This window comes from Morchella sextelata (genome assembly GCF_020137385.1).
Source record: "Morchella sextelata strain SCLS chromosome Unknown scls_5, whole genome shotgun sequence".
Taxonomy (NCBI): domain Eukaryota; kingdom Fungi; phylum Ascomycota; class Pezizomycetes; order Pezizales; family Morchellaceae; genus Morchella; species Morchella sextelata.
The window spans coordinates 1,157,765-1,183,760 of NW_025408620.1; the positions used below are offsets into that span (position 1 = coordinate 1,157,765).

General features: G+C 47.4%; 8 protein-coding genes across 8 annotated transcripts; 4 read left to right on the forward strand and 4 right to left on the reverse strand.

Moving 5' to 3' along the window:
• Positions 1-675: 675 nt before the first annotated feature.
• H6S33_010833 (uncharacterized protein) lies at positions 676-3,817 on the forward strand (the record flags this gene model as incomplete). Its single annotated transcript, XM_044842196.1, has 4 exons — positions 676-2,145; positions 2,202-2,315; positions 2,372-2,560; positions 2,615-3,817. The coding sequence occupies 4 exons, from the start codon at positions 676-678 to the stop codon at positions 3,815-3,817; spliced, it is 2,976 nt and encodes a 991-aa protein (XP_044696763.1).
• Positions 3,818-6,712: 2,895 nt separating this feature from the next.
• H6S33_010834 (uncharacterized protein) lies at positions 6,713-9,086 on the forward strand (the record flags this gene model as incomplete). The annotated part of the gene is made up of 6 exons (XM_044842197.1): positions 6,713-7,774; positions 7,852-7,935; positions 8,039-8,104; positions 8,170-8,334; positions 8,404-8,463; positions 8,517-9,086. The coding sequence occupies 6 exons, from the start codon at positions 6,713-6,715 to the stop codon at positions 9,084-9,086; spliced, it is 2,007 nt and encodes a 668-aa protein (XP_044696764.1).
• Positions 9,087-13,317: 4,231 nt separating this feature from the next.
• Positions 13,318-13,848, reverse strand: H6S33_010835 (uncharacterized protein; the record flags this gene model as incomplete). The annotated part of the gene is made up of 1 exon (XM_044842198.1): positions 13,318-13,848. The coding sequence occupies one exon, from the start codon at positions 13,846-13,848 to the stop codon at positions 13,318-13,320; it is 531 nt and encodes a 176-aa protein (XP_044696765.1).
• A 2,502-nt stretch (positions 13,849-16,350) lies between these two features.
• H6S33_010836 (uncharacterized protein) lies at positions 16,351-17,427 on the forward strand (the record flags this gene model as incomplete). Its single annotated transcript, XM_044842199.1, has 1 exon — positions 16,351-17,427. One exon carries the CDS (start codon positions 16,351-16,353, stop codon positions 17,425-17,427), a length of 1,077 nt encoding a protein of 358 aa, XP_044696766.1.
• Positions 17,428-18,041: 614 nt separating this feature from the next.
• Positions 18,042-18,698, reverse strand: H6S33_010837 (uncharacterized protein; the record flags this gene model as incomplete). Its single annotated transcript, XM_044842200.1, has 1 exon — positions 18,042-18,698. The coding sequence occupies one exon, from the start codon at positions 18,696-18,698 to the stop codon at positions 18,042-18,044; it is 657 nt and encodes a 218-aa protein (XP_044696767.1).
• Positions 18,699-19,785: 1,087 nt separating this feature from the next.
• On the reverse strand, positions 19,786-20,382 carry H6S33_010838 (uncharacterized protein; the record flags this gene model as incomplete). The annotated part of the gene is made up of 1 exon (XM_044842202.1): positions 19,786-20,382. The coding sequence occupies one exon, from the start codon at positions 20,380-20,382 to the stop codon at positions 19,786-19,788; it is 597 nt and encodes a 198-aa protein (XP_044696768.1).
• A 605-nt stretch (positions 20,383-20,987) lies between these two features.
• H6S33_010839 (uncharacterized protein) lies at positions 20,988-21,980 on the reverse strand (the record flags this gene model as incomplete). The annotated part of the gene is made up of 5 exons (XM_044842203.1): positions 20,988-21,176; positions 21,245-21,253; positions 21,308-21,399; positions 21,462-21,532; positions 21,928-21,980. 5 exons carry the CDS (start codon positions 21,978-21,980, stop codon positions 20,988-20,990), a joined length of 414 nt encoding a protein of 137 aa, XP_044696769.1.
• Positions 21,981-24,121: 2,141 nt separating this feature from the next.
• On the forward strand, positions 24,122-25,589 carry H6S33_010840 (uncharacterized protein; the record flags this gene model as incomplete). The annotated part of the gene is made up of 10 exons (XM_044842204.1): positions 24,122-24,130; positions 24,185-24,312; positions 24,435-24,497; positions 24,577-24,593; positions 24,661-24,679; positions 24,770-24,824; positions 24,965-25,090; positions 25,147-25,164; positions 25,249-25,352; positions 25,448-25,589. The coding sequence occupies 10 exons, from the start codon at positions 24,122-24,124 to the stop codon at positions 25,587-25,589; spliced, it is 681 nt and encodes a 226-aa protein (XP_044696770.1).
• Between the last annotated feature and the right edge of the window lie 407 nt (positions 25,590-25,996).

The following is a 25,996-nucleotide window of genomic DNA, read 5'->3' on the forward strand; positions in this document are numbered from 1 at the left end:
CACCTTATTCCTCTCTCGGGTTCCTGATGTTGAAAATTTATCTGCGACATGAATACATATGTAACCATGTATATATTATGACAGTCTACATGTAATTGTAGACAGTTTCGTTTTTTTTTTTGATATTAACTTTGTTGACGACGGAGGTAATAAATGTTTTCGCGAAGGAGTAGTCCTGTTGATTTCGTACTCCCAAAGTGCTTGAGCTCAATTTAGTAGACCATTTTATGATATCTCTTGAACAAGTCTTTTGCCTGGTGCTGCTTGACTGTCCCACTTGTCCCCGTCAAGAGTGACAGTAAGCAACGTCCTGTAAGCGTGACAGAGTATTGTAAGGCTGTCTGACCCTGGATGCCCGTTTTTGTCGTGTGCTGCCTTGACGTCGTCGTTCACAAAAACGCCACTTCTGCCCAACCACTTGGTATAAAAGGAGAGCTCAACCACCATCTTTCTCCTTTCCTTCTTTTATTAGGTCGTCAGTAGTCGGAAAGAAATAGGTTGTCAACAATTCGATCGCAAAATCTTCTGCTTTATAATCCTTCCATTCACTGATCAAGGATATTAGAGGTAAATATTCAACAACTTCCAATATACATTCCTCCTTTGAACCACATTTTTGTCACTTCCTAACCAAAGGATATGGATGTAAAACCCTCACAACTGACACACTTTCAGATGGTCGCCCTTACGAGGAGCCAGGCTCGAAAGAAAACGGAGGATGAGGCGCCGGGGGAGGGGATTGCAGAACCTGTGCAGGATAACGCTTGTATTTCACAACCAATACAACGCAGACGGAGGACGGCAAAGCAACAACTTAACAAGAAAGTAAATTCAACTAAGAAGATTGCGGAATCTAGGGATAATACTTCACACCTCCCACCTCCAGTTAGCCAATCACCAATCCTGGTCCTCGATGCAACTTCCCGGCCCTCCGAGCCATCATTAAGTGCGTCCCAGACACCGACCGAGGAGTCCCATTCATTATCACCAAGTCTGCCAGATGCTCCACCAAATAGCCCTGACAACAGCTATAACCTGTCTCCGGCCTCACACTCAGCATCCCAGGTAACACAATCGTCGCCCAACGTTCCAGATGCTCCACCAATTACTTCCCAACCCGTCTACAGTGCTTCTCAGGACATACAGTCATCGCCTCAGGTTATGCAATCACCTCCGCCGGGTCTAACTGCGCCACCGAATACTCCGCTACTCTCCAGCGTTATTCTAAAGGACCTGTCTGACCGCACACACCCACTACCTCAGACTCCAGAAGCCTCTCCCAATACCCCATTCTCTTCCCCAGTGTGTGAAATATTACCTGAGATTCCACTGTCATCGCCTCAGGCTCCGAATGCCCCAGACAACAGTTATTGTTCAACGGTTGAGGTACATTCCGAGGTTCCGCATTCACCTGTGCAGATTGTAAAATCATCACCCAAGAGCTCGAAGGGATTACCAGCCAGTCTGGTTGCCTCCCCATACAGATTCGATTCAGTGGTTGAGCTTCCAAGCTCACCACCAGAGGTAATTCAATCTCCTTCTAAGGACTTAGAGGGGTCACCAGCCAGTCTAGTTGCCTCTCAATATGTTTCCGAGTCTGAGCTTGAGCTTCCAAGCTCACCACCTGAGGTATCCCAATCTCCGCCAAAGGACCCAGACGGGTCGCCAGCTACTCTAGTTGCCTCCTCGAATGTTTATGTTTCTGAGTCTGAGCCTGAGCATGAGGTAGCCAGCTCAGCGCCTGGAGTATACCAATCCCCGTCAAAGGACCGAGACGGGTCGCCACCCAGTCTAATTGCGTCCTCAAAAGTTTATGTTTCTGAGCCTGAGCCTGAGCTTCCCAGCTCAGTGGCTGAGGAAATTCAATCTACGCCCAACAGCCCAGAGGGTTCGCAAGCCAGTTTGGTTCACTCTGTATGTGTTTCTGAATCATCACCACATGGTTCGGGTAATCAGAATGAAGTCCTATTGCCAAGGAATGGATCACTCGGTGATACCCAAATGTCCCCGAAACTTCCTCAACACTCTTCAGAGGATCCCACTCAAGCTTTCGGATGGCATCCACCAGACCGTCCGCTCCGCACTCAAAGTGCTCCCTATGAAAGATTTGATTATAGTTCAGATACGCCCCGTGAGCCGGCTGAGGTATTATTAATCCATTCCATATGTACTTAGTAGCAACTTATTAACGCATGTTCCAGCCAATCTCGTCTGATAGAATCCTTTGGGATGCTTCTGACATGCCGAGGGAGGCACCCATTGTGGCGCGTGATTTGTATCCCGAGCGTGTTTCACCTGAGGTAAAGCTTGAAGAAGTACTAATCCACTTACTGTTAATATTTTCCCATATTGATTTCTAATGACTCTTCAGGTATCTCCCACCATGCAGGAGCTCCAGCAAAACGGGCCAGAACAGGAAGACGACCATCATCGGGCCATATCTTCGCCTTCTCCGGTAGACGATGCCGGGTCCTTTATGCCGTCCCCTGTTGAACCTCCAGCAGCTGTCGGTGCCGTAGGATTAACTGTTGATGCTTTGAATCGTTTCAACGCTGCCCAGGTTAGATATTACGGACTCAATTAATCCAAGGTTTAATACTAACAGACTATATAGCCGGATTATATGGATGGAGATTTATCTGATGATGATGAGGATTTGGATGACACTAAACTTACCCAATTTCCCACTTACCGATATGCACGTGTAGACCCCAAGATTATCCAGGATTACCGTGCATTTGGTGCTGCACAGCTGGAAGCGCAAGCAATGAAAGACGCGGCAGAGGCGCCGAAACAAAATATAGAAAATCAGTCACAAGTGGAGTCTGAAGTGGATCAGGAGGACGAATTTGAAGACGCTGATCCTCCGTCTCCAATACAGATCGAAGGGGAGACAGTTGCGAGGTTTGAATCAGGCGAGGGTGCTGAGTCTGTCGAGAGTTGGATTGCTAGAAGTTTACCTCCTCTGATACATGACCTTCTTCAGTATGACAGAAGAGACATTAGTTCAGAAGAGGGCGCCACGATGTGGGTATGGACGAGACTGGCCATGAGAACTCCGATTGATGAGAGAAACCCGAGCTTGTTATGCCTCCAACCAGCGCACCCACCTAGCTCTCCAATTATGACTTCTCAGGAGCATGTGAGTAATCTTCAAGGCGAGAAGGATTTTCTCATAGGCAGGTTCCAAAGAGGGAGGAAAGGAAAGAAAATGGCCGCGTGGATCGAAGGCATGGGAGAGTGGTTTGACAAGCATATTGGGCCAGAGAAAGCCTGTATTGGAGCCCATGTGTCAATGTTGTTGGATGAAGTCAGAACTGTGGCCGTTGCTTACATTGTCGGCGAAGAAGAAGACGATGAAAAGGCGTCTCTTCTCCGGAAGCTATCACAATACGATCCTGATGGCTCTCCAGCTCCTAGATTCGAGTTTGAGCACGCCGTACGTCAACAACATCTTTTGGGCGCCCGTCCAGGTGAGAATGACCGCCTCAAAGAGCACCGTCTTCTCGGTACAGACTACTCAAAAAACCAACCGTTTAAACGCTTGCGCCATAAACCAGAAGAGTTGCCCAAGAAGAATTCCCCTCTTCGTCAGGAAGAAGGATACCAACCATCTCTACCAGTTCCGCCAGCGAAGTCTAATCTGCGCGTCTGGCCTCATCATCCGGCGCCTCACTCTGGCCCGGAAAGCCCTGACGGAAAACCAGATCCCAACGACAACGGTCCTGACCCACAACAAGGAATGACGCATAAAAGACGTCGTTCAGATGGCACGGGAGACGGGCACTACGATGATCAGCATAAAAGACGTCGTTGAGGTGGTGCGGGAGATGGTCACTACGATGATGAGCATGAGTATCGTTAGCTCAACGGTACTCTGTTGGGAAGGATTATGGAGGCGTGAACGTTTTCTTACTTACTCATTTGTCAGGTTACATCACTTTTTCTAGGGCGCGCATTTCCATGTGCCACTATTTCATTATCTTCCTGTTTATGTTTCATATCTTGTGTAGATTATGATCAGATAGTTTGATCGTTATTGGTTTCTTTCGTCATGAACCACCTGGAATAAAGTTGTCAACTGAATGAGGTTCAATTGTTCTTATCAGCCTTCGATCGTACCTTGGTGTGGTTTATATAGTGCACATGAGCGGGATGCCCCTTTAGGTGCCAGGAACAAGGGTATTTTACTGATGAAGTACGACATTGAAGGGATACTAACACAGTCAGATATTATCTATAAGGAACTCAAGGAAAAGGTAAGAGATCATTTCCCACGAACAAAGGTGAAATACATACTGACTTTGATGAACTCGACAAAACTCAGATTATCAACTCGATGCGAGCGATCGCCACGTTCCGGAGACTTTTATAGATGGGTAGATCTGATGGCGGGGGGAGATGAGACGTGTTGTGCAACAAACGCAGCAAAAAACGTCCCTCTGCGGCTTATCGGGTACGTCGGGGGGGGAAAGATTTGCTTGTTGCTACATGTACACAAAGATCACTAGTGCCGAAGCCCTAACAAGTACATGTAGCCACATAACAAATCCACACCAGCAAGGGTGCCCAGCCAGGAATGGAAGGGACAACAAGAGTAGCAAGAGGTCTTCAAGACCTTTACTGTACAAGCTCCCAAGCACATCTATCTAATGTCCGGTTGCCGGTGTTAGAATATTGATGCACTCCCGGGAGCAAGGCAGAATGCAATATCCAGGCAATCATTCTACGGAGTCATCAGATATATACATTTTCGAACGAAATCTTTCATCTTTTACGGTATTTCTCAGTCTGGAAAACTTAAATGGGACCGTATCCTCCAAATATACATGCAAGAAACATGTCAAGACCTCCGCATGAAGCTAGGCGGATGTAATTGGTGCTAAAATTACATATTAAAGCTCATGGTGGAGATGGGATGACCTAAGTGGTTTTATACGACTACAGACAAAATACATTGGACAACCTTATAAACGTTGAGTTACATGTACATGCAGTGTTGAAAAAACACACAAGCTACGAGCAGAGAAGTTTGGTTGTTACACAAGGCAGCACAACCAGTTGGTTGCTAGCCGAAGTGCACTAGACGGAAAGAGGGAATTTTCAACCACATACATACTCCTGCCTGGCCAGATTCCTATGTCCTTTTGAAGTTGATAATGCTACTAACCAAACAACTGCGGTCCTGAGAATCGGTAAAACTATACCCAATCCAGTGGCAGAAACCACAGCGAATTAAATGGAAAGGTTGTGGTCAATACTCGCAGTGGCTCCGAGAAAAGGATCTGGGTTATCTTATCTTATCTTATCATATCAGGATCAGGGACTGAGAACTTGATTGATATTATTACGTGAAGACAAACCGATATCAGTATTTATGCGAAGATTTTTGTTTTGTGGCGAAAATTGCTGCTTTAAAATGAAGTATTGATTAAGATTTTTCTGCGATTGTTTTATACTATGTTTGGCAATGATCTTTCTAGGAAAATCTCTCACTTAGCTAATTAGTTTACAAACCGAAGATACATGTATACTAAGAGAAGCACTAAGTAACTCAAAATATGGAGCATTTAAAATTTAATTCCCTTTGCTAGTACCTATCCTTTCCTGCGACCAAAGACTCAGTTATCTCTCAGGTCAAGAAATGCGAATATCGAGTGACAGTCCATGATGAAGATCGTCTTGCGTGTTTGAAATAAGTTCCCTCAAATGGAACGGTCGCGACCAATAATGAAAACGTCACAAATAAAGAATAATAGACAGCATGCAAGTCACTGAAAGTAGTTGTGTCCTTGGCATATGGGTTCCTTGGTGGGTGAGTCGGGTATGTCGCCCTGCAGTCATTGCATATCCGCTTGTGCCCCATTGTTTTTGTAAATTAAACCCGCAATATCTGGCTGTGTTTGCGCAACGCAGAATAAGAGGCGGAGATCTACAATAGGTAGGAATGTGAAGAAGCCACGCTCTCTAAGGATAGAGGCTCAGCTTTCAATAAAGCTTTCGGTTTGAGACTGGAACAAGAGTTTGTCTTTTACGAGTTGGAGGTCTGCCAGAATATGAATTAATACTAGGATGGCGCCGCGGCAATGAGTTCTTGCCATAACCGCCTTAGCAGTGCTTTCTTCCCCCGAATCTAAATATTTTCCCTGAGCCTGAATGAGTACAGCGATCTTTGCTGGGTTTCGCATCATCTCTGTTTCCTTTAAATCCAGTGAATCACTTTACTCGTTCTTTGAAGTTGAGAGCCCTTTTTCACCAGCAGAGAAAAAGTGGACATGATACATCACCGGAAGATTAGCTTTTGCTTTGTATGAAACCAGGCAAAAGGTGATGGCTTCAATTGCCGTTTTAGAGGTTCCTAGCTCTTGACGGTTCTCCGATTCCTTGAAAGATTGTAGGAGGGGTGTAATGCTCTCTCATATGAGACATTTTCTTGAAGGTCACCAAGCCCGGGCTCAAGCTTGGCGGTCACCGGTCTGTTTATTATTTTTCCTCCTTGCCCCTCTCCCTTAGATTTCTCCCTACCGCGTTACTGACAGTTTATCCTCTAACAACTTTCTTTCTCCTTTTCCATTCTTCACTACACCACACTTCCCACTCTACTTCTGTAACTGTAAAATCCCAAACACATTCGTAAATCCCCAACATCAACAACACCCAATTAAATCTTAATTGTTATTTCGAAGCGCTTCGCCTTCGACAGTCTTCGGACATGAGTTACGACTCGGCATGGGCAAACTCCCGCAATGGGTGGACGTCCGTACTTCGTCGTCCAGACGCAATGTGGATTCCACCAAAACCTACAGTCGACAGTGAGGACGAATCGAATGAAGACCACGAAAGGAGTGAGAGCGACGAAGACGATGATGAATATGAGGATGACGACGAGGACGAGGATGACGACGACGACAAGGACAAGGAGAAGACGGAGAGTCCTCAAGAAAAACCCACAGATTTTGAAGAACCATTTCCACCACCACCGTCACAGTATCCGCCGGGGGTACGCTCCTGGAGAATGAACGCCGAACTCTCCGTACCGTGGCCTGATATAAACATGGCAGAGGTAGAAGAGTACGCCGAGGACCCAGAAGATGAAGAGGACGAGGAAGACGAGGTTGAATCTGCACATGAATCGGAGGATAAAGACGAGGTCCAATCTGGGGATGAATCTGAGAGCCTATCTGAAGGGGTGTCGGTCAAGAATGAGCCCGAAAGCGACGACGATACCGAAGACGGGAAAGGTACAGTTGATGGTCGCCCTCAAAATGAGCTTCAAAACGCGGTTAATTCACCGATCGATGGGAAGACGTCAGAGACCGCAAATAGGCCCAAGAGGAGAAGGGATACTACCGTAATGGTAGTGCAAGGAGATGACATTGCGAACAACCATAAAGCGCTACTTGGTTTAAGTCTGCCTCGGACTACTATTAGTGGCACATCGGACGGCTCTAAAGAGAAAGAGAGGCCGGCTAGGAGTCTTGTAAATGAAGCTGCATTTGGCAAAGTTCCATTCCCTCCTCCACCGTCTCAATATCCCCCAGGCGTCCGCTCCTGGCGAATGAACGCAGGTCCCTATGTCGTACTGCCTAAGGACCAGGATTGGGCCAGACCAGAGAGGGTTGCTGCACGTTGCAATGATCGCGCCTTGTATAAGCGGAGTGTGAGGGCTCGGATCAATTCAGAACTCGATAGTAGGAAAGCTGAACCCGTCCTTCAAGTTGGAGGGGGTATCCAGCAATCGTCCGCCCCAACCTGTACTGAAAGTCACGACAATGTATGTTGTATCGAGCTAGTCAGATGATCAGATTTGCTGTGCAGTGTGAGCCCTAACTAACACTGTAATCAATCTAGCCCGGTATTTCTCCCGTTGGAGCAGCTCCGGTTCCAGACAAGGCTCAAGGATCGTTGTTGCCTCCTGTTGCTAAGGAAAAAGAAGTAAGTCAAACTTAAAGTTCCCCTGTTCTACATGGGTCATCATCCTGTGGAGGTGGCAGATTCTCTCTTCTAATCCATCTTACTTATATCTGCCAACTTTTAGGGCTCTGCTGGGGATGTTTCTCCGCATGATTTATCTGTCAACGTTCCCGTTATTGATCGTCCAGATGTTCGTCCTTCTTCTTCTTCGCTCGCTTCCAAGCATGATGTCATCATTTACTGACATCCTAATAGGAAATCAAGTCCAAGAATGCGAGGTTTCTTCGTTTGTACTTCAGGTTGAGTAATCATCTTGATGCGAAAGATCATCTTCACAGGAAAATTACCATCAATGAAGGCTACGCAACTCAACCTCGTCTTGCTGAACACGGCTCAGAGACCGGTTATTTTGAATTTCATGTATGTTTCTTCTCAATAATTCTAATAACTCCAATAATCCCGCGCCGTCTCACTAATCTTACTTTGTAGAAACGCAATATCGTGCACCCTGCGGTTGAACTGAGAGGGCCATGTGCTAGTACTAGATATGTATGAGCCAGACCCTCTGCAAGGATTCATTCGAATACTAATGTTAGTCGCAGAACGGCCTGCGTAACGAAGCTCTGCTGTCGGAAGTGGAGGAAAATATACCTTTGTGGGCATCGCGGCGGCCTCTACCGGTCTTCGACGACCAAAACAATATCACGCCCCGGGCGAGAGAGAAACGCAAAGTTGAAACTATGGATGATGGCCATGAAAATACCGAAGGCGAACCTGCAACGAAAAGGACCGCGACGGTCGCCACAGTTAGCGCTCCCGGAAACCCGTTCCACAGTGCAATCATTATCGATGAGGATACCGATGATCATGTCGCACCAATCAGGGCAGCTCAAACTAGTTCCAACCCTGTGGCTCAACAGACTCAGGACGTCTCAACTCTTGTTACTCCACCTCCTCCGCCGAGGGTAGTTAGTCCCAGAATACACAGCCTTGAGCAAAAACGCAAGTTCAGAGCAATGTTCAGGCGCATAGTCGTCAATAACAGGGCTAGAAGCAACTGGCTCCCCGCCGCACCGGCATCATCTGGATACGTTCTTGTGGACCCTGGTGCATATGCCGTAGAACCTTCCCAGGGGAATACCGCCTCCATCGAGTCTATTGAGCTGGATTAAAAAGCTTTATGCGAGCACCCCATTCCACATCTACCGTACTCGCACCTTTGGTGGAGATGTGTGTTATGGTTTCGAGAAGATTTCACCGAAGATGAGCAGGCTTTGGTGGGGTATCTGATGGTTTTCTTTCGTTTTTCTCTCGTTTTCGGTTATCTTATTTGGATTCCCTTTCTGTCAGAAATGTTTGATGCTATCTTTTGTTGATTACTATGGTGGTTCTTTTTTCTTCTGTTGATATGCCTTTTTGTATGCGACTTCTTGATCACTCCGGGTCCATCTCTGTATGAGTGAAGCACATCTTCGTATTTCACAAAATCAGATTAAGGCACTTTACCTTTCGTCTTTCTAAATGATTTCATCTTGATTTTTCTCTTTCTTTTTATTTCTCTTTATCAATTTTACTTTGATTATATTGCCCATTAAACCCAAGGAATATAGATCTACGTATCGAGCCATGATCCTATTCCGCTTCAAGTGTTGTGAGAAAACACTGAATGACCACCTCCTGCCATCTAGGAGGCCGAATACGCGGGATAGACACTTCTATAGAAATTCCATAGCACTCTAACCAAATTTCTCAAGACAAATGCCATATAGAGATAAGAATTCTGAAGACTTGGCGGTGGGAATACATGGAATCATTCCTTATCACTCGCACATTCTTAGTATCCCTGGCTTTTGAATTGTAGTAGATTGTGAAGAACTATCGATGATATGCTACAGAATAGCTACACAAGTCATGTACATATTTCGGGAATATAAATGGTTATTATAGACTGTCGTATTGAATGAAGTGGTTTCATTTACTCCCCGGACGTGTAAGGAGACACCGTGGGCTGGGCAAAAAGTAGGTGGTGGCAAGAAATAGAGGTGAATTATCGGAATTCAATTCCTGAGGCTAGAAAAGGGAGATCCTGTCTCGTTACACTTGCTGGGTTTCCTTCTGCCGGCTTAGCCCCCTCTGGTCGAGAGAAATCCGGGTTTTATACCCATGTATTCTATACCTCTATAGATAAGCGATTAAGAAATACAACTAGCTATGAATAGTAGGTTTTTTACCTCAAAGAACACATATATCAGGCTCCTGACGTTCATTTCCGGACCATTTCTAGGGTTTAGGTATTTCCGTGGGTATTGACCCCCTCCCCATGCCCAAACAGAACCACACGCTGTGGTAGAAATCCCTCTACATGCATCTAGATGTATCCATGAAGGTAATACTGCATCGGTTGGCATCTCAAATATGGGTTCGATGATCGAGTAAACTCAACCAGGTTCATGATATTCGAGAATCGAGTGATAATATATGACGCGTTTCCGTTGGGCAATATCAAGTTGCCCAGCTGCAGCTGGCCAACGTATATTCCTAAGTATATAAGACGTAATTTCATCTTAGTAAACATGATAGAGAAACCAGGTAAATGTAATCTAGTCATAACTGGGGACAAAGGCATTCCTGACACTCTCAAGAATGAAAATTTACAGACTCTCCATAGTCCCGCATTTCAACTACCATCCACAGCAGATGATCGAGAGCAAGTCCCTTTTTCCGATCCGGCTTATGCAAGTAATCTTTCCATAAGTTCGTTATCTCATCTTTGACAACTTCTGCGGCGGCGACCAGTTCGCCAAGTTCGTCGGGAGTAGAGATAAACCCTTTCTTCTTCTTTGTTCAACAATTGACAGCTTTCGAGAAAGAAATGAGTGGATTATGACATATGGAGATTGTAGCTATCATTGTATAGCTGGTTAGTAAAACCTGAACCTTTGTTTTTAGCTCATATCAACCATATCGAATATAGGAGAAGCTGGAAAGACATCACATCAGCTGCGACCAAGTGGAGAATGTCTACTTGGGTGAGGATTCTACATTCCTGACCAATATTATTCTTAAGAGGGTTAGAATCTAGTGGGCTAGAATAATAGGAGCTTGACCTACTTGGCGAAGATAGGATAAGATTAAGATACCTCTGAGATATTATGGTTGAGCATGAGAACTAATATATCCTCGGTCATGATATCGGGTGTCTATGTATGGTTATTGTTTGTAGAAATACTGTTGTCCTACTACTTTCTTCCCTAATGCGGATGACCTTCGTGCATGTATCTCACCGGGGCGATGAAGCTCATGCCTAGCTTAGTTCCTTGCTCGGGATATGTACGTGGGCTCATCAAGTAATGGCCGGAGAGGGAGTTTCATGCGGATTCTTCATCTACAGAGTGCCGATATGGCTGTTTTAGATTTCTGTAGAGTGTAAAATAAGGGGTGCACCCCAGTGTACAAGGTCATAACCTGGTTCGAAGCAGATATGCTCCTTAGAGGAACGAGATAGCGACCGATCTTCAGGCTGGTAATGTTCCAGGAATTAATACCCGAAGGTGCGCATTCTTGATGGAACAGGAGCGCAGCGAAGACCAAGTGAGTAGAAAAAAGATTCCTTTCGGGAGTCAGCGGAAGTTCTCTTACTCAGTTCATGGGAAGCCCTTCATAGAAATTGGGACTTGACGTGTCAGGTCTGGGGAAACGGATAATCTGACCTATCTTCTCACTTTTTGTGGGTGTTGAAACGTGTTTTAAGTCAAACAGGATACATGGGCATCATATGCGTACAGAGATCTTGTCTTCTGAGGACAATGGGCATAAATGTCCTTCTTTGTATTCACAGAGTGTTAAATCAAAATTTACTCAATGCATCACGAACAACGCGGGTGAGTACATGAGGATTCTCCTGGTTGGGGGGGAACATTTGGTTTAAAATGATTCTTCCAACCTACTCGCCCTCCAATTGGTCCAGAGCGGAAACCCTGACCCTGCATAGCAACCAGCCCACCCACCCAAAATGCCACCCCACAACGGCATACGTACCCCAAATTTAAACGGTATGTCAAATTCGTAAAGATCTTTCTTTTCTCTAATTACACAGACTAAATAAACTTTTAAAATATACTCGGTGGTATTGAGATATCATCAACGGGCCCCCCAAATCCCCGGCGCCCACTACACAGGTGTATGGGATGGATATATCAGAGAGCTTCCCCATTTCAACAATAATAGAACTGAGGTAAAAGAAAGAAGAAACAAAAAAACAATTGTTTGTGTAGGGGATCTAAGCGGGATTCGAACCCGGTATCCGCTGTCGTCATAAGTTTCCTAAACCGGAGGCATAGACCACTACACAAACAGAACTTGTTGGATAAACTGCGTGCTGGGGAGGATGGTAAACGACACACGTATACGTACATAGTCTCGTACCCATCTGTAAGTACCGTACTTGCAGTAGCTTCCATGCTAGCTGTCCACCAGTCCCAACAAGCCGTCCGTCGGTCTTCCTTTCTGGCGTATGTACAATGTACATAGTATCTGTTGGCGGGGGGTGTCCATACAAGTTACACAATGTCTAATATGCACTGCCCTTAATTCTGCGAACCTACTCGCCCTCTGATTGACCAAGAGCGGAACCTAACCCTGACCTCTGCGTGGCAACGGGCTCACCCAAAATGCCACCCACAAATGCCACGGAATGTCAAATTCAACTGCGGCTTTATACTGGGGGGTATTGCGCACTCTTATCAAAATAAAAAAAGACCCCAAGCGGTACGTTTTGGGTGGTTATAGTATCTCTTCTTTCATACACAAAAAAAAGAACAAAAAGTACTGTGCGGTTCCGGGACGAACTGGCACTACTCCCACCCCTGGGTCGAACCCTGGCCTTCTGTGATCGAAAGCAGGGCTAAACCTCGCGGTGTTCTTTGGCGAGGGCTAAACCGTTAGACCACTCGCCCATGTGTGTTGGTGGCTAGAAATGGTATTTGTGCGCCAAGGATGGTTGGCTAGTACATACATGTATGTACCTCCACCACTCACGGGCCACAGGAGCGCGTGCTCAGAACAAACCAAAAAACATTACATGCGCGATATAGGTACTTGATTACATGTAAGCCATTGTCACAAAGGCGATAAAAGCCATCATCAAGAACCAAAGTCGAATTAGTAAAACAATTTTTCTTCATTTTTTATTTTACTCATTTCAAACCATACTGCAAATCTGCCACATGCGCCGCAGCCTAACCATTAATTCCATCCACCGCATTTTCCAAACTCAAAGAGCCATCCAACAAGCAAAGACCTATTCTCTACTCCTTCAAACCGACAGCTAGCATACGATAAAAATCAGTAAGTGGCTCCGGATAAATTTAAGTCTGCAAAATAATAATTAACAGTACTTACCATTTACAGAAACCGCTCTTCCACTCTACGCCCGCTGATCAGGGGCTCACCGGGTTCCCCGTGCATCGATCTGATGGTGGCGCGACAGAACCTAGCGTCAACAGCGAGTACATCGGCTGCAAGCGGTTCATAAAGATCGTTATACGCACTGGCCGGGTTCAGCAACATAAACCTCATCGCGGTAATCACAAGCTGAAGACGAGGACTAATTTCGGCCATGAATTCAAGGATATCGGTGAGATGTTGTCCACCGGCGGCCGCTGTGCGGAGATACTCATAACAATCGCAGATTTCGCGGAGAGCCAGATAAAGCGTTTGGTCTTGGAAGCAGCGTAGCTCACAGGGAGCCCTGAACATGATATGCGCGGCCTGGTCGGGGTCGGAGTTACGTAGCATTTCGATGAGTCGGCCAATGTCCTGGAGATGGCTTATTTGAAGAGCAACAAGGTCGAGAGTGGCGGTTTGGTCCGGGGAGAGGCCGGATTCTGTCAGACCTGGGCTGGACGAAGCATCGGGAGCAGCAGTGTTTGACATGATGAAGGTGAAAGGGCTCCTGGAATGCTGTTCGAGATGGAAAGCTAGTCCCGTTATCAAGATAAATTACACCCTCGAAAGAACCGGAGTCAGAAATTGATAAATCTCCTTCCCTACAAGTCAGCATCAATGTTCATAACGAATGATCAGAAAGAAATAGTAAGCGGAACAGGAAGAAAAAACTTTTATTACCGGGAGAAACTTTCACTCCAACCGGGGTGTGGGGAGTGGTAAATGGTGTTAACAGCGGATGTGTCAGGAGATGGATGGAATTCGAGAGGTCTCAAAAGGTGGAGGAATAACACCACAAGAGAAAAAAAAAGCTAGTGTTTATTGTGGGAGTCTACATGCAAAAAGCAGTCGCAAAACACGAGGGCGATGTTATCAGGAGGGGGGTCAGTGATCGCCATGGAAAGCATCATCATTATCTCTTATCAGACACTAATGCGAGGACCTAGAACTGGTTAGTTCTTCGTGTTACGTGCTAGAAGGTGGAGGACGAATAGTAATGTTCTCGAGAACTCAGTTTTATGAGGAAGAAATAGAGAGGTTTTCATTGAGAAAGGAAGGCGCTAAGAAGGAAAGCTTTGGTCCAAAGAGGGGCCAGAGCAATTTGCATCAGATGCACGTTTCGAAACAAACAGAAGAACGGCCTTAATCCCTTTGCTGGGAGCAGTGGGGCGGAAAAGAGAAAGAGCGACGTTGGCTAATACGACCTTTCTTCGACAGATAGATACAATTGGTTGGATATGAACATTCTTACGATTTTCGATCTAAACGGTAGATACACATATTCAGGAGATCCACCTTGAATGCTATTGACTTCAGGAGTGCTTGCCATGGAGAATATAGGTCATGCACAGAGTGAAAATGGGACCGAAAAGTTCATTTTTCACTATAAGGTAGAAGGGTATGATTTACCCTCAACGGCTAGAAGACGAGATCTCATAGCGTTGGACCCTGATACAGAAATACCGACGGTACCCAGGGTGGCTCCTCACTGCGTCGCACCATATTCTACTCATCTCTATCTACAAAGCAAAGAATTGAAGAGTTTTTGAGCTAAAATACAGGAGAGGTAGGGGGCAAGGTGGTCACCGCGCCTAGGTTCCGGGTCAATATTGAAAACATGACAGGCCCACTGCCCCTTCTCCCGCAATATTCCTATGGCACCCCCGGTGTGCCCGGCGAGAAAATGAACAGCCTACGGAAACCATCCCCACCGAGTCGAGCCAGTCGAAATTAATAAGAAACAGACGAGAAAAGCGCGAATGTCCATTTTACGGGAAATGGTTTGAATGCTGTCGTCTACCCCTTTAGTGTTGATGACTAAATCGTGCATGAAGAACGCTGGCAGGACCTGCAGGGGGGACTAGGATGTTGTGGCTAGGGCACAACAACACACGACGAAAGAAAAAGAACCAGGGAACACGCATAGCGTTAAAGAAAGCGCACGGGAACGCGACTGAAACGAGGGTGGAGAAAATGTCCTCTTGCCGCCGTCCTGAGCTGCCCGCCTCCTTCTCACAGAGTACACGAGACGCGCCGCGCATTCTGGCAACCGTACACCCCCGAAGATACAGCGCCTTGTCGTTCCGACATGAAAACATTTTTAAAATAGTGTGAAGAGGACGGTTTTAAGTGTGGTAAGGATTCTTTATTTCTGGATACTTTGGGGTGATTTAGATGTGCTAGAACTGCTGGGGTGCTGTGGAGTACATGTACTTGTAGTCGCTGGCCTTAATAACCGGGACCATGTACGCTTCTCCCTAGGACTCCCAGGCCTCCCAGACAACGACGCATTGGCCGTAGCCACAGCACGCACAACCGCGAGTAACGAAAAGAGTTATTGTTTAAGGCCTGTCAAGCTCTGAAAAATCCGTCGCAAATCGTTAACTAGGTTTGCCTGGTGGAAAAGCGGGAGTCTTGAAGAAGGTCGCGTATTGAGTTGAGTGCTAGCAATTTGACGTTTCGTCTGTTCGCCTGGAAGTCACACACAAAACTTGGACATATCCGTATTGTAAGAAATGAGCCATAGAATTGTTGGACCATGTTGCATATTACTTGTAGATTCCGGGGAAATAAACAACTGTAAATTAAAATAGATATATAAGGATGGTCATCTCACGGCCGTTTTGACGTCCTCTTCTCCGATTAGGACAGGTGAGTGAGTGATACCGCATGATTTACTCTTTGAGCATATAGAATGTTTACGCCTCGATCATCCAACATGAGGAGAATGAGTATCTTTCCAGGTGTTTTCTTTGGCATCACTTGATTTTGAGGGCCTAGGGTCTATTCCTGAAACCTAAAGGGACAACTAGATCATCTTCGCAGGAGAAGAATATCTGTTTGATATGAACACGAATAACTAGGCCACCTCCGCAGACAGTGGCATCTACTGGCTAACTTGTCCTCTGAAGCATAAAAAAATAGAATTCCACACCTCCTCAACCAAAACCCATATCCACCTCTCCATCCACCCCTCGGCCCTCTATCAAAATGTCCACCCCAGCGCCCCCAACACCAGGCATACCCGCCACCCCCAGCATCCTCCAGCAGGTCTCCGCCGCCTTCCACTTCCCTTCCACCACCCCACTCACCGAACACCAACTCCACATCCTGCACACCGTCCACCAGCACCTCCCCGTCATCAACCACATGCGCCGCGGCTTCGCCGCCATGTCCCGCCCCCCCACCACCCCGACGCCCACCCTCACTGCGCCGCCCCACCCGCGCGTCCTCTGGGCGCGCAAGCTCGCCATCTCGCTCTCAAACATCCAGATCGCGCTGTGCGGCTTCTGCATGTTCCGCGAGGACAAGAGCGGCGGCGACGTGGGGCTGCTCGTCGAGATCCTGGAGCCCGTCAAGGTGTGGCTGGACGTGCTGGTGGGGCGCTACCAGGAGATGCAGGCCGAGATGGGCGTGGAAAGGACGCAGGTGTTTAGTTTCGCGGTGACGGGGACGGAGGCGCATCTGAGGGCTGTTATGAGGGTGGCCGGGTGCTGGTGGGAGGATGTGTATTTGGCGGGGAGGGGGGTGAGGGGGGTGGGTGCGGGGGCGCTGGCGGATGGGAGGGCGGTGAAGGAGGAGAGTGTTGTGTCTGATGATAGGACGGTGAAGGCGGAGAGTGTTGTGTCTGATGATAGGACGGTGGTGGAGGGGAGTGCGGTGTCTGACGATAGGACGGTGTCGGAGAGCAGTGCTGGGGTTGAGACGCGCGGTGGGAGCGTGTGGAGTGCGGGGGCTGAGACGGGCAGTGTGACTACGGGCTGTGGAGAACACGGCAAGAATGTTTCGGCTGCGGGCAGTAGTGCGGGAGGCCGTCGCAGTGCGTCGACTGCGGGCAACGCACACAATGATCACAATGCGTCGACCAGAAGCAGCCCAGAGCACGATAATACAGTTGTGATGACGGAAAGCAGCCCAGAGCCCGATCGGGACACGGCTAGCTTCACTACAGGCGGTGCAGAGACGGAGGCGGACACATGGAGCTGGGCCACAGGCAGTGCGGAGCCTGAGGAGCCCGAGCCGGAGACCGAGGAGGACCCGTGGAGTGAGTCGGCCTCTGATTGTTAAATAACCTCTCAACATTGTGTATTCTAACTTCTTAACTCATTGCGTTCTGATCATAGACGACGAGCTATTCGCGTGCCCCTCGAGCCCCATCTGGTGTCTCTGAAGCGTCCTATCTAGGGGTGATATATACGGCGATCATCGGATATAAGGGACCATATCGTTGGTCGAATTACGAAGGAATTGGAGGACGGTTATATGCTTGGTTTTAGAAACTATATAGTCCTCGCTGTTTGCATGTTGCTTACTCGGCGTCTGGGGTCATTTTCCATGTAATGTACAAGTACGTTCGCGAATATAATAATGGCGCTTTAGCATCAGGAAGGTTAATACAAACGGCCACCAATGTCTGCCTAGTGTGAAGCTCTCTCTCTCGGAATGTATAGATAGAATACACCAAAGTTCGCGAAATATAATATCAGATAGTGGTTCCTGAAAGCTGGTAAGGAGATTATATAACGTTTGGATAAGAATACATGGATTGCATGAGCGTATTTGCGGGTAGTTTGGAGGATATGAGGACGTTAGCTTCCTCGATGCCGGACCCATTGCCTTAAACCAGCCGTTGTAAGCTTCGGTAATCTCAACCAACCTCCAACCAAACCCCTTCAGATCGCTCAAGTAACCATCGGGAGTGCTTCAGTATTCCTATTCACCAGATTAACGAAGAACAAAAACATCAACAATCCGAACATCCGACTAACCTCATAATCCGCACCCGGACGTCTCACCCCAATGGCAGACACATTATCCTCCCTATTCCCATAGATGTACAGGCTCACCACACACCCCATCTTATTCGCCGCCATCGTCACCCACTCCGCAAAGTCGTCATAATCCCCCTGAATGCGATCCTCATGCGCCCTCAGCACCTGCGCCCACTGCTGGTAGATGCCCCTCAGCGCCGGTATGATCACCTCCAGCTCCACCAGCACCACCCGCAGATTGGAGAGCTTGTGCAGGTCGCGCGCAAAGATCACGCCCATGCAGACTCGGATGTAGTGCAGGTTTTGGATGATGGTGCCGTTCTGCTCGATGGGGACGACCTTGGGAGGTCGGGAGGCCCCCTTTGAGCGCAGTCCGTGGCATTGGGATGTGTCGTGGAGTTGGCTGGCGATGTCGTCGGTCCGCGTGAGCATGTGCCCACAGTCGCGGAGAAGGCGCGCGATGTAGAGGGGGTCGGTGCCAGGGAGGGCAACGGCGGGGTTGGCGACGGCGCGCTCGATGTCGGCTTTGATGCGGGTTCGCTCGGCTTCGCCCCAGGTGACTTCCATGGCTGTTAATAGCTGTTACTTTCGGGGGCTTGGTCAGCGGCGGTGTCCTCAATTTAGAGGGGAAGCTCGGTGATGACTTACCTGTGTACTTGATGGAAACAGTGATGAGTACGATAATAGAGGGGACTGAGGATGGATGAGGATGATGAAGTATGGATGGCGAATACCTTACCAGTTTTATAGGAGGTAAATCTTCTCCAATCGCCTGGGGGGCTCACGGTAAATTTTTCACCTCCATATATAAGCTCCTGTAGCTTTATTCAACTCGACGCCAAATAAAACGATTAAATATAGCAGTTTCATCTCGATTTAATCAAATGCTCTGTCGACAGTAGGAGGGCCGGTCATCTATATTGAACGAAGAGAGCTGGTTGATAGATTTATATCTTGTCATTTTGCAAATTGGCGTAACGCAGACAGAACCTGTGACCTTATCCCGTTGTGAGCGGTAATAATTCTATCTTGGAATACGATGGGTCACTTACTTCTTTCCCATATAATTTTGATATCTACGAGGAATTACTACTCGAATACCATCTTCATACTCTTGAGAGAGGTTATTGATGCGGTGATTGTAATTCTCTGCCTATCTTGGCCGGGCATTACTCCTCCGCACCCCAAAAATGTTTCGGTCGGTAACTCAATATCCAGTAGACGTGAGTGCGTTCTTGCTCATTTTCAACGTAAAGTGAAGATTCTACAGTTTTTCGAAGTAATGCCTAGGACATTCGATAGACCTGATTGGAAAACTGTAAACTTTATATGTAACGTATGATGTGGAAGTGACTTGGTACACGCCCGAAAGTTTCGGTGCAGGTGTAGATAAGATGAGGTGAGAGAGTTGCCGAAAAGGAAAGATAATAACAGATATTCCCGTGTCATTGCCACGAGGCAGGACTTGAGTAACTCTAACTTTTAGTATTTTTAAAATGAAGACACGAATCTCGACAGAAAAGACGACGCAACGACAGAAATCAAGAATTCTAAATATCATCCAGAATCCTCCCCCGCCAACGGTGACACAACCCGAGACCTCCGGCCTCGAATCCCCCCTCTAAGATAGCCATATAACCTCCGAACACTCCACTCAGTCCTTCATATCCTCAGAGATCGTAAATAGCTTCAACCACGCTTCCTTCCTAACCTTCCCCGAGACGCCATCTTTGCGCTTATTTTTCTCCTCATCCTCACATTGCAAACTACACAGTAGCACCGCACACGACAGCTTCAGTTCCGCCTCCATCGTCTCATCCGTGTCCCCCACCGCAACGGTCCTCGCATACCCCGCAACGCAATTCACAAACTTCGTCACGCTTTCCACCTTCTTCGCGTGCGAGATATAGTGTTTATCAAACTGCTCCACCCCGCGAACCGACGAGATCCGGTTGTCGGTGTACACCCAGGCAAAGGTGGTGAGGATGTAGCAGAGCGTCTTGAGGAGCGAGCCGTCGGCGGCGCCCGGGACGGTAGTGAGGATCTTGGGGTACTGGATTTGGAGGGTGTGGTCGTCGACGATGCAGGCTAGGAGCTGACAGAAACCTTGGAGGAGCGTGAAGGAGGTGTGAAGTTCGCGCAGGTTGCGTTCGAGGTCCGGGGAGATGAGGAAGCAGCGAGTTGTTTGCAGCTCTGAGAAGGGGGTTTGGACGGAGGAGATGAGGCTTGGCCAGTCGAGGTCGAGGAACATGATGGTCGGTGGGAGTCAAGGGGTTTTAAAAGAATGTAGGAGGAAGCAGTTGCTTGGGAAGAGGAATCGGATGAGGTTATCTCCAAAGGAGCGTGGATTTGATGTAGCTATGGTGATGGAAGTTGTAGCTTGGTTCAGTTTCTTAGGGATGGGAGTGTCGAGTGGTTAGAAATTTGGAATCACATATTATTGCCCTCTCTAGCCTCACGGTTATCTTTGAGCCAAGAGGTGCCTTGATCCACTAGATAACAATTGACGTACCTCACATTCCAAGCTGGCCGTTGAAGCGGACCTTTCATCTCTGTATTCATATATACTGCGGTAGTTGACAAGCAAAGCTCGAGAAACCACAAGAACGTACGAGGTGAGTCGAGAGTACTTTGATATTTTACACTATATACATTTCTTAATCTACATACAGGCAAAGAAACCACCAGCGTCCATGCGCAATTCCACTCAAGTGCAAATTGCATTTGCGCCCGCGACGAGGCCGGACGATCTGACCATTGACAATCTCCTCGCCCAGAAGCCCACCACCACAGATACGTTTGCGTCCCCCACTCAAGGCCCAGGGAACCATAAGACCTTGCAAGATCAACGCATACTCAACACGGAGGCCGACCAGGGATGGTGTCAGTGGTGGTGTCCCTCCGTTCTTTCGAGTCCCATTCTCTTTTTCGCTCCTCCCTCTCCTGAACTTCCTTCTTTTTGAGGCGGGAAGATGGATGAAAGTGCTGCAAAGGCCAGATGTAGGTAGAGAATCCATTCAGGATCCACGTCGGACTCAGGTGCTCCTATTAAGTTGTTGACCCGAGGGAACGGGTATGCTTTATGCATATATATGGATCTGTGGGGTTTCGACCTTTAAGGACTATTGAAGTTGTCAGCTTCTTCCGAGTTATAAACATTGGAGGAAACTACTTACAGACAACAATTTAACACCCGCACACACCAGGATATCTGCTGGTGGTGATGCTGCGCACCTCTTCCCCTCTGAGGCTGCCCCTGAATCCGTACCTGAGGGTATCATGTTAGTTCAGTTAAAATCTCTCCGGAAATAAAGAGAAAAAGAGTATTACCCATGGTGCTTAGGGAACCAAGCAGTGAACATGGCGCAGCCGGCGCGAGCTCGGGATATTCGTCTACGCCCCTTGTCACGAAGAAGGCCGGTTAGTACTCTGGGACTACAACGTACGATACCAGCATAAGTATTTAAGCTGCACATCCAGAACCGTTGCGGAATCCATACCTGTCACATACATTTTCTTTTACGATATTGTTCATACCGCATATAAATCGTTCCCCTACCTGGGAAGACAGATATAACAGGAAAGTCTTCAACTCCCCCACGGTATCCATCAAGCATCCTGCCAGAAGTTAGTATAGCTGTAACGAGAACAAAGGTGGTGCTCGAAGCACCTGTCAGAAAGGAGATTTTCATACCTGAATCCTGGAGTGTATGCCTCGAGCAGCATCCAACCACCAAATATCTCTGCTCTTTCATCGACTGGTATCTCCTCGGTTTGGTGGCGTTCGATCACCTACATCAAAGGGTTCTTGACCTCGGAGAAGGGTCCCAGGCCAGCAAATGATGCCATTGTTGCCCTCAAAGGGCAAGCGGTGAGAAGCGGGAATGACCGCGGTCACAATAGACTCGAACCCATACGAGGCACTAAATGACCTATGAGGGTCATATAATGCTCGATGGGCCCTTCCTCGATGATCAACATGTTGAGCAAAGAGAACGGGGATACTGTTGTAGGTCACCCATTAGCAATCAAAGAATCATCATATATCGATCGATGAAAAGATTCCGTCAAAAGGATATATTTTGTTCGAGTTGAAATAGATACGTACAACGATTCTCGAGCAAACTCAGGTCTCTCTGATAGCACGTCCGAAGTAGCACGAGATGAGTAAAGACTTCATCCCGGAGATGTATAAATTTGTCCTAGCCCGCTGATTAGCATTTAAGAATTTGTTAAACATGGATGAGAACATTGTGTTAAAGGTTATAAGAACTGGGGTTTAAATGGATACATACATAGTTTTCCAGCAAGCTCAGGTCTCTCTTATCAATAGCTGTTCAGGAGCACCGCTCGGTGAGCAGAAACTCCATCGAAGAGATCCGTGATACTGTTATAGCTCCCGGGTTAGCATTTAAGGATTCACTCGACATCCGCGAGAAGGTTGGGATAAAGGGAATAGTTTGCTAGGCTGGGGGTTTGAATTGATACTTACAACGATTCTCGAGCAAACTCGGATCTCTCTTATTCGTTGTCGAGAGGAGTAAATATCTTTTTATGGTAATAGTTGGGATAAAAATATTTGTTATGTTGATGGTTAGGAATGCGAGAGAGTGAGAAGGGTAGGAGGGAAGCCTCTGTAGGATATGAGTGATAGGCAGTGAGCTGAAGTAAGCAAAGCTAGGTGGGGAGGGCCGGGGGCTGCTTTGTGGATTAATAACTCCTGCTGGGTGTCGGATGCTATCGGATAACCCTTCGACCTGTGGAGAGGAGCCACAGAAGCAAGCTGGCTAGACCTGAATACTTTTCGCTTCAGTCTCAAGCTATATACGGAACTCCAAACCTCCGCCTACTATTTTCTCAACTCCTCGGCGACCTTGGGCAGTCGATACGTGTCTGTTCTCTACAATGCCTGAAGTAGCTGTATACGTGTACCCTTAACAGTCTCCATGCCCTTAAAGCCAAACAAAAGCTACGGCTCCTTCAACTAAATGAAAACCTGACCAGGAAGCCTTTTATAACATCAATCCTGCTTTTCCACTTGGCCGGACTAAGTCTTCTCGCGAGTCCTGGACCCATTGATAAAATGGAACGTTTTTGTTACTGCCTGCTATGGATCCCCGTCTCTCTATCTCTACTCTTAACTATTGTGATAAATTGAGTTCTTAAAGTGGAAGAATGTTAATTTTAGATTCGTGAAGTCAACAATTAGTAGATACTCATTTGTGGTTTAGTGTTCCTGCCAAGCCAATAGTAGTACCGAGTGATATCCGATGAAGCTTGGTATAACCGCGAGTGAGAGAACATGAGGAAGCGAGTGATAGATTATGAAGACAGTTGGAACATGTATTAACTCAAACCTCTTTTGGGAATCATAACGAGCGGAAACAAAAATTGATTTCGAAGTTGTATTGTGCTTACGCTCCCTCCAAATGCACTTTTCCGGAACATAGTTGTGAGTTTGTTTTCTCATGCGGCTACCCTCTGTTCGCAAGACTGCGGCTCTGCGCGGAGGTATCCAGGTGTGATTTCCATGGCTCCGAGACAGGGTGCAATGCGCAGATGAAGTTCTCTCCCCACAGTCTATTGATATTCCCAATAAATACAACCCACGATCAACTATTTTTCGAAAGTAACGACGTGACCTTTCTCCTTGACAGCATTCCTCTTCTCGACTGTGCTAGGTGTCACAACTACAAGCATGTGTCCATCGAGTCTCTTCCTGCAACATCATCAAAGAACATCTGTCTTTTACCAAATCTGTCTTATTCACCAACCAAGATACATCTAATACGTCTGTCTCCGTAGTGAAAAACAGGACTGGAGTTTTAACCGCGCCCCGGCGCTGCTCTATCGAATAACGATTACCTCCGCCGAAGGCAAAACCTGTTGTCGGCGCCACTCAGCGCATGATTCTACCGGTATACTGCGCTATTCTGTAAAGAAACCAACGTCCAATATTTCGGATTCTCGATCTAAGGTCTTTTTCTGATATGTCCGTTGTAAGTCAAGCCCTGAATCATCCAAACAATACACTTCCTAAACCCACATCCCAGTCATCATCATTCTCCCCCACAACCTACAGCGCCGTCCCTTTAGGAGCGTGCCAGCTCAATGGGATGCATCCGTCGCCACTCATTCCATATCTAATGCCCCTCCACCGACGATACCAGCCAAGAAGGAAGTATGCGGAGCCTATATATCGATATCCTACGGATTTCCTGTTGTTGTATCCTCCTTCTTGTGCGAATTATGGGTTATGGAGCCAGGGAGCAAGGCCAGGAATCTCTCTGGATTACTGGCTAGAAAGGAAAGAACAATCCCTGTCGAGAGACTCCCGGATGTTACCTTTGAGGCAAGGAAACGGAGGTCCAGATACCGCTATCGCAGTTTTGACACCGTCCTTGCTTTCTCCTTTTCGTCAACCACTGAAACAGAAACGTTACAGACGTTTCCATCCTATGCGTACATTATGATCATCCCTGATTCTGTGACGCTATTCGGCCAGAAAGCCGTGCTCTCAAACCGATAGCCAGAGGATCCGACGAGATGTAAGTAGAGTAGAGATCCTCCACTTTGATAGTCGTTCTGAGATCTTAGCAGAAAACATGGAATTTACGCTAACCAACTACATGATCCAGCATTACCGCCTCCGTGCAGCAGATATCTATGTGTTGCGACTACGAGAGATATACGGTGACTTCTCATATTTTTTTCCAATGCTGTAATTCCGGTTAGAAAACTACCTCCATTACGTAAAGAATCGATTTAAAGGTTACAGTGTGAAATTGGACGTCTAGATATAAGAGGACCCTGATTTTCACCCATCGTCGAAGGCCCCCAACCTTTGTTATGTCTCCATGCTGTTTGGTTGGAGATCTTTTGTCCTCCTTCAGACCATAACATGGTTCGGTCTTCTCCACCGCTCGACATCCAAGTTTGACTGTGCCCCTTCTATGGTTGTACGCCAGTGGATCGCATGATATCGCAAGAAAGATGAGGATCTTGACCTCTCTAGCGGAGTAAGAAGTACTCGGTAAGTGGACGAGGGCGCGGCGCGCACATTTTTGTCATCGTCCACCACACATGTCTTGAAACAAGCTTTGCTGAGTGCTCAAAGAAACTGAGCGCATATGCCGCGATCATCACACGCCGAGACACTATGCCTGTAGTTAGCACGCCGTACTGCAGCAACATGGTGGGGGTTTGGAGGCCCCGCTTACTGTATGTTGCCGTCTCAGCTCGCGTTTTTTAATGCATGTCGGACGATCCGGCTCTTTGAAAAGGGGACTCCGCTCTCTTTTGTTCGATTCTTGCAGTAGTGAGCTTCTCGTCGGAGGTGACTACACGCTGGCCATGGTGGTTGCGGAGCGCGCCGGCCCTCACGAACACTGCCGCAGGGCACTTTCCGGGGGGATTGCCAGCGCCGGAAAATCAGACACTTCCAGATCTTGCTCCTGAAGGAATTCTAAACCTCGGTTTCCTTCAAGAAGGTTGGTCGCGTATGAGAACTCAGTGCGCGGGGCCGGCGGGGCTGAGCGGGGGGTAGCGAGCGGGCTTCATAGCGGAGAAATGACAAAGATGTAAAATATAGCGAAGTCTGTATCTATCTGGCAGTAATAAAACTTGTGCAAGTGGTCGGACAAAAGCTACATGTTCAGTTGTCTTCTCGAAGGTGTGGGGTGTGCTTGTTCCTTAGTTCGGTCTGTCCGGGGGTCGCGATACAGGCCCAGGTGCGAGGTCAGGTACGGCACTTTTCTTTGTCTACGGGGAGCAAAATTCTTATAATTAAATATCCTCACCGAAGCTTCTTTCTTCTTGACTCGCCTGTGTGTGAGCTGGTCACATCGGTGTATCTCAACCCCAAA